Genomic DNA, 7,864 nt, shown 5'->3' on the forward strand with positions numbered 1-7,864 from the left:
TGGGGAGTCTCCTTTAATACTCTGCTGCACCTAGACTGGTTCCACCCCCGAGTTAGTGTTTTTGTCCAACAGCAGCGATCATCCAGCAATCACTCAGCTAGCAGCACTCCCAGCTGCTCAGAGAACAAGTCCAGAACACACACAGCCTACCAAACAAATACTCAGCAAGCCACACACACAGGCATCCCTAGCTGACTTACCTTCCCAAAGCAGGTTCCGATGCCTGGTGTCTGGCTTCTCTTCCTACTCTTTCTCCCAGCACACTGCTTCCCAGAGCAACAAGGAAGCGAACAAGGGTTTGTTCACTTTCCCCCTGGTTACTTGGGAAGTCTCCTTTTATAGTTTCTCTCGTCTCTCGGGGAGTCTCAGAGACTCCTTGCAGAGGGCAGGCAATGGGGACACGGAACCAGCTAGGCAGGGAGCTTATCTGCTCAGGATACGCGTATCTGCTTTTCTCCTCACACCTGAAGCCTAACCTGCCCCAACACCCAGACTGAAAAATCACTGCCCCAGACTATTAGAATAAGCTTTGGTTTCATACCCTCAAAGAGCTCAAAAAAGAACTCACCTACAAGCATCCAGACAGCAAACCGTATCCAAGTCCACTTATCCAGCTGCATCATAAGGTAAACATTCACAAAAATACTCAGAATAGGAAGAAAAGGCAAGAGAGGTACCTGAAAAGAAAGAGAAGTTACAGCCATGTGACACGCTAACAGCCAGACAATGCCATCTCTTACAAATGGGAAACATCAGTAACAGTAAATATTCAGACAGGGCATCTGGAAAAAAGTGGCAAGTGTATCAAAATTCAGGGTTCAATTCTCCTGCTGTAAGGATCAAACACAAACACCAGCCTGATGAGCATGGAAAGGCCTTAGCTTAGATTTTCTTTCCTGTTACTGCCATGGAGTAATCATCTTCCATCTAAAAGCCCTCCCCAGTATTCTCTCTCTCTCAGTATTACAGCACGAGTATCCTCACAGCTGTAGAAAGATAGCCTGTTGATGAAAGACAGGCAAGAGAAAAGAGAAGAGGTGCCAAGGTGCACTAGCAGAGCTGTGTGAAAGAACCTGTACACTGGGACTGCCTCCACTAAGCTCATTTTAACCAATAACACTGGCCTCTCATTTTAGTAACCACATCCCAGTCTCCCACTATCACCTCCATCTTCCCAAGCACAACCAACTCCTAAAAACCTTTCTGCCCCTCCCTGCTCCACTCATCCCCAGCAGGCCACTTACTTTAAATGAGAGCTTGGTTTTGCTTTCAGGTTGTTGCCATATAATGTATGTAACACAGGAGCAAAGGAAAAGGAGAACAGCCGTGATGATACCAAAGAAAACTTTATCTTCAATCACAGCCCTTTCATAAAGGACGGTCACCACACAGCAGCTGATAGTAAGAACACCTGAGGACAACATATGTAAACATTTATTGAATTATTACTGAAGAACCATTTTTAATTTTTGAGTCAGCCTTGGACTACAGGCACACTGTCAGCTATGCTGTTTGCAGGACTTAAATTTAAACCAGCCATTTAATCCACAAGTTTTCATGTCTGTTTGGTTGCCTCTGGTCTTTGGAACAGTTAATCAAGCTCATAAATAATCAACAACATACCAGGAAGGGCTCCTGCGAGCTTTGTGAGAATGGTTAACACCAGTCCCTACCAACTGCTTTACTGGCAGAGATGTGGAGCCAGACCACAGAACTTACCTATGATACCAGCTAAATAGTTAACCACAGACCCAGAGAGTTTGGAGGGGTCTGTGTTCTTGGGGCACAGGATGGCTTTAATGGAACATTTCTCATCCTCTTCAGGCAGAAAACCAGCTTGCGAATCACTGGTGCTCACAGATTCATTGTTGTCTGGCTCATCTGTTGTACTAGCCATCTGGTATGCCAGGTTAGGTTGCTTTGGCTGATACCTGGGAGATGGGGGAAAAAACAAAATGACCAGTCTTGGGATAGGGTAGAATAAAATGGCACTGCCTAGAATCAGGAAAGGTCCTGCCTGTGCTAGGAATAACTGAGGCTCCAAAAGAAACACTTATACAAGGGGGAGAGGGGGAAGGGAGAAGGAAGAATTTTACTCAAATCAGACCAATCTTGGCTACTTGTCCAACCTGAAGGTGGCATTGTTGAGCCTGCAAGTAAAGAGCAGTGCAGTGCAAACCTCACCCATTTTCAACACAGAAGTGAGGGCAGGCTACAGGAGACACCAAGAAAACATCCTATAGGGAGCAAGCCTTCAATTGGGAGAACTGACTAGATGCTTTCATAGGCCCTTCCCACCTCCAACTCCCATGCTCCCCCATTAAAGTTCCAGCATGTAATGGTACACCTTGATCTATGCCAAAGATTGGACAACGTCTCACATGGTCCCTGAGCCTTGGGTTTGGCCAAGTTGTGCAAGTAATCAGAGATGGAAAGTAACGGGGATAGCTGGAAGTTGGTTTGCCTTCTTGATTCATTTAGAGCTGTCCACTACCAGCTTAAGGCCACTGTCCCAAGAGGGGTTCACCAGAGGACCCAAGCAGCTGGGGATAAGAGCAACCAATGGAGCACTGATATGACTACAGTCACTTTGGGGCTGCCTACAGTCTGAGAGTAATTTTTTTAAAAACAAGGGTCTTTTGGCCTGGGGGTTGAAGGAGGATGACAATCTGACTGACAACAGCCAGTACACTGTAGCTACTAATACTATACCAAGCACAATCATTTCATTTCACTGCTGTGCGACCTGTTTCCCATCCCACTCTTCCCATTTGTTACTCTATCTGCCTGTTGTCATTTGCTAACCTAAAGCTGTCTCTTTGTTGTACATGTTACAGCCCCAACTAAGTGCTACCTATATAGTTCCTCTGAATACTCTTCAGTGTCTTTTCACAAAGACCTTTAATTGTGAATAACTCAAGGTTTATCCCACAAGCTCCAATTAAAGGAGTGGGGCACTTCTAAAGATCTTTTAATATTTTTTGCAGATGTGTTTTTAATGAGGTTACCTATAGGTCTACAGGGTGAACAACATTGCAAAAATTAGCAATTGCATCCAACAGCTTACTTAACAACTCAAAACACAGCCCATTTAAGCAGAAAAAGATGGAGGAGCTGAATATTCACCTCTTCTGGCCTGTAAGAGGGTGCCTGTTTTGCAGGGATAAGGCTGGTTTTGCAGCTGCAAAATCACCTGCCAGATGGTATGCAGATGGAGTATACAGCAGCTTGCAGAAGCAGATAAATTGGCCTAACGGGCAGGGACAGAGCCACTATCTTACAGTTACTACTGAGAACAAGAGATTGGGAAATAAGAAAACTTTACAAGGCAGTCTAGGAAGGGGAAATCCCCAAACTCTTTCCAGCCCATGCAACAGAAGAAAGCATAGTCAGAGGGAATGCAGGTAGTAATTGTTTGTAAATGAACTGACTCCAAGCCTCAGGCTACTGTGTTTTAGGTCAGGTGCCTAAATGGCCTCAACTAGCCCTGAACAAACTGTTTGGTGTTACATAGCTCCTTTCATCACACAGGGCACTGTAAACATTAGTAACATGAATGTCACAACACCCCCATTTCAGGAATCCAATATTACTGCTCCCGCTGGGTACAAATAGAAGGCGAGGTCCAAAGAAGCTAAATCAAAGATTCTCAGCCAGGGTGCCGTGGCACCCTGGAGTGCCTTGAGATCCTTTCAGGTGGCCATTCAATACTAGATGTGCAAACACCTACATATGGTTCTTATGGTGAACTCAAGGAAATTCAGGTAGGAATCGACAGTGTCAACAACTTTCTGCCCTGCCGTGGTCTCTCTGAGCTATTCACAACAAAATGACTGCTGTTATTTTTCTGGACTCAATAAACAAATGGAAGCAAAGAGTTGGCATTTCCCAAGAGCCTAAAAAGTTGGGAGTCACTTAGCTAGATGACCAAGGCTCTGACCCCACAAACAGCTGCTTAACTTTATCACTACCTCACCTGCCTTCACTACCACTTTATTCAAGTTAGAAATGTGCCTATGTGTTTTCAGAGCTGACAGTTACACAACTAGGCTGTAGCAGCCAGCAACAGGCTCTAGAAGTCTCATGAGCCATGCTTGCTTCCATTGTTAGACACTGCCTCCTGGAACACAGGAGGGGCACAAAAAGAGAGAAACTCCACAAGATTCCCTACTGACATCTCCACACATCCTTTTGATAAGGCAGGGTCTGCTCTTCATTGAACCAGCAAGCTCAGACCCTGGCCTTCAAAACAGTTCATTTCTTCAGCCCTGCCTTCCCACCCTCTGTATCTCTTCCCTTCTCCTGTAGCAAGGCTGTATTGACAGGCATCCCTCTTTTCCCCTCTCAAATCTTCCTTTAAATATCAGCAAGTGTCCTCAGCATGGGGGAGGTCCTTACAAAAGGACAACACCATCTAAGATTATTTCACCATACAAGTTTAACGCAGAGACTGCACCCAGCCCACCCATGAGCACATCCCCTGTGATGTCCATGATGCCTAAAGAAGTGGCATTCACCCTCTTGGGTGAATGGGGAGGAGACCCCAGGATCCCTTCTGCCAGTAGATCCAGTGGGGACAATACAATTTCTTCAGAAGTAAAAGTGCCAAACCTTTCAAGCTTGTCCATAACAATGCTTTAAGTTCAGTATGTGCATTGTTTAACTTGGCCTGTGGTAGTCACAAGGCTGTTCTGGCGAGTCATGTGCACTTCAGTGTGCATGCTACACAAGGGTATTTTTTCTTCCCGTGAGCCTGTTCTGAGTGCATGGTTCCAGGCTTTCAGCTTAATCCATACCTCAGTACCAACACGCAGGCTGCCACTAAGGAATAAGCCAGAAGGGTCCCAATAGACATAAGATCCACAAGATCTTTCAGGTCAAAGAGCAAGGCCATGATAGCTGGGAGGGAGACAAAGAGACACTAGTAAAGATGCAAAATATAAATATTTTGGACACATCAATTTCTAACACCATTGCTTCAAGTGACCACCAAGGGATACCCCAGGAAGGGTGGGTTTTGTGCCATCTGTTATGTCAAAGGAAAGATGTGAACCAGGTATAAGGACAGACCCTGCATTTCTCTCTTGGTTCAAACTAATGTAGCCCATTCAGATCCAACCCGAGCAGGGTGTGGGGCCCAAGGCAAATCAGCCCATACAGGACCCCATCCCTGCTCTGATCCCATGCACCCTGGACCTGAAGAAGCTGCTGCCGCCATCAGCAGCAGCGTTGGCAGCTGAGGGGGTGGGGGGTAGTAAGCAGCTGGACGTGAAGCCACCGCTCCGCCCAACTCTGCAGGGCCCCCCAAAGCCCAGGGCGGTCACCCCAATTCGCCCCCCTACGGATGGCCCTGAGCCCATGCCACTATGTCACCACACAGGATCCCTCATGTGTTGTCCAGAAACAAGTAGCTCTAGGCTAGAGATATCCACCTTCTGCAAAGGAAGCACATGCTGGGGCAGACACAGAGAGAAGAAAGGTGCTATGTCATATGAATGAGATGACAGAACTGGGCCCTGAAAATGGCCATGAGAAGAATGTATGTGAAAGCAATGATGCATTTGTGCCTACCCAGTCTTGAGTCATTTGGGCTTAGGGGGACAATACAACATGCAGGAGGATGAGAATTAAGTCAGTTCGTTTTACCCAGAGGGGAGAATACACTTGCTCTCTGTTCATACTCCCTATTCAGTTTCTTGGAACTTACCTGCAAAAGCACCTGAAATTAACGTTGCTATGAATGGGGTTTTTCTCGTCTCGCTGATTTTGGCCAGCCATTTAAACAGTAGCCCATCTTCTGCCATAGCATAAATTATTCGAGGCATAGGAAACATGGAGCCAAGAAGACTAAGGAGAGAAAAAGGAATGGTCTATTAAGATAATTTCATATTAAACACTGTCAGAAGGACAGCGTCTATGGCAGCACAGGAGGGAAATAAGGCTTTAGTTCTATTGTAAGGTCTTCTGCAGCACTTTCACCACAAAACAGTTATGTTACTTACTGCAGGGAACTAAAGTCCAATCTTTCAGTCTCAGATGACTGAAGTTAGGTACTTAAATCCATACATAGGTTTCCTAAATGTAAACAGACTGATTTTCAGAAGGGCAAACATCAACATGCCCAGCGCTTCACCAAGCAGTACCCTTTCCATACTGCATTTAATTGAGCCCATCATGCTTCACTTCCCTGGGGCTGCTGGTAAAGAAGTACTGTTTATGCATCTGAGGGTAACTTGTTTTCATGCTGTCATTAAGATGGTCTCCAGAGTTAGAAACGGGAATCTGCAGCTCTGAAAACTAAGCACCACCGAGTGAAACCTGGACCTTGTTGAAGTCAGCAGGGCCAGGATTTTGCCATAGGGCCCAATTTCACTATCACTAACATCCATACAAAGAACATCAAACTCCAGCCCTTAGAAAGGGGGATGCAAAAAAAAAAAAAAATGCAAATCTATACTCAGATACATACAACAGGGATAGTATCTCACCTGGTAGAAAGGGCACAGAGCGAACCAATGGCCACTGCATAGTTAGCACCATCCCAACCCACATATTTAAATGCATTGGGTAAAGGACTGTTGGTATCGAGCTGGCAGTAGGGCATCATAAGAGTGAGAGCAGCTGACACACCAAAGTAAGCAACAAAGCAGATCAGGAGGGATGAGACAATTCCAATGGGAATTGCTTTCTGAGGATTTTTCACTTCCTCACCTGAAACAAAGAAAACCCAAAGGACAGCCATAGTCAACAATTACACTGATCTAATAAGACACAAAAGCTAGGGTTCTCAAATGAGCCATGAAGGCTTAGATGCTTAACTCCCATGAAAGGCAAAAGGAATTTGATGCCTACCTGCCATGTTTGTAAATCTTTATAAAATTGCAGTGTTGTTTACTTAGAAGCAACAGAAAGGAGCAGTGTGGATGCAAGGACAGAACTCAAAAGATGTGGAACTGGATCCACAAAAGGACTTGGGTGCCCTAACTGTTGTGCCTAGGCTCTCTGTACTACACAGGCATAACCAAGAAGTCAGCAGGCTGAAGGAAGAGCTGCGTATGTTCACCAACAGGAAATGCTGACAGTGGGGGGTCTTAAACCCTGTCCCCTCTCAGAGAAGTGGGCCCTGTGCCACAGGTGCATTCAGGTGCCTCACTCCTCCCCCCCCCGGATTCCTGCCACTAAATGGCAGCTGAGTGCACATCTAAATTTTGGACTGAGGCCCTCAAAATGGAAGTTACAATGTGCTGCCTTTCTGCTTACCTGTGGTGGCGATGCAGTCAAATCCCACAAAGGCATAAAAGCATGTGGCTGCCCCTGAGAGGACTCCGGTGAATCCATATGGCATGAATCCCCCCACACCATACTGGGTATGACTGAAAAGAATGAAATGACAAGTCAGGAGAGATCCTACCTAGGCAGAAACACTAGCCAGGAGCACGTTCCCACATCTGTAACAAAATCTATGATCAGAACTAGAGGGAGTGTGTGCTCAGCTTCACAGAGCTGTCAGACAGAGAGCATATAGCAACAGGCATGAAGGCTTACTTAACATATAGGTTTGGGGTGGCCAAACAATTTAAAAATATGCCTGGCTAAAATTATGGTTTCACCAGATATTTAGTTCTGAAGATTCTCCTAAACCATCCATTTCTCATTACTCTAAGGTATTTCCAGAAGAAGTTTTCATATGCAGGACCCAAACCTCCAAGGATTTGAACAGGCACCTCACATGGTCTGGGCAAACCAACTACAGTAAGCAGGCGCTCATGGGTGACTGGTGCTGCCTGCAGCTGCTTCTGGGAGTGGCTGCAGCCACTTCTGAGAGCGGCTGCAGTGATCAGCAGGCATTTGCAGGGGGACATCA

The 7,864-nt window shown here is 45.9% G+C and overlaps 1 protein-coding gene across 1 annotated transcript in view; it reads right to left on the bottom strand.

Moving 5' to 3' along the window:
* The window catches only part of SLC7A1 (solute carrier family 7 member 1), a 45,642-nt gene that overhangs the window by 13,026 nt on the left and 24,752 nt on the right, over positions 1 to 7,864 (bottom strand). The window contains exons 4-10 of the mRNA XM_019525395.1: positions 7,261 to 7,373; positions 6,489 to 6,711; positions 5,708 to 5,847; positions 4,797 to 4,899; positions 1,720 to 1,931; positions 1,245 to 1,411; positions 569 to 677 (exon numbers count right to left, since the gene is read on the bottom strand). Coding sequence (XP_019380940.1) covers positions 569 to 677; positions 1,245 to 1,411; positions 1,720 to 1,931; positions 4,797 to 4,899; positions 5,708 to 5,847; positions 6,489 to 6,711; positions 7,261 to 7,373 — 1,067 coding nt within the window. The remainder of the gene's footprint in view (positions 1 to 568; positions 678 to 1,244; positions 1,412 to 1,719; positions 1,932 to 4,796; positions 4,900 to 5,707; positions 5,848 to 6,488; positions 6,712 to 7,260; positions 7,374 to 7,864) is intronic.

Source organism: Gavialis gangeticus, unplaced genomic scaffold (assembly GCF_001723915.1).
Source record: "Gavialis gangeticus isolate Ggan-Ray unplaced genomic scaffold, GavGan_comp1, whole genome shotgun sequence".
Taxonomy (NCBI): Eukaryota; Metazoa; Chordata; order Crocodylia; family Gavialidae; genus Gavialis; species Gavialis gangeticus.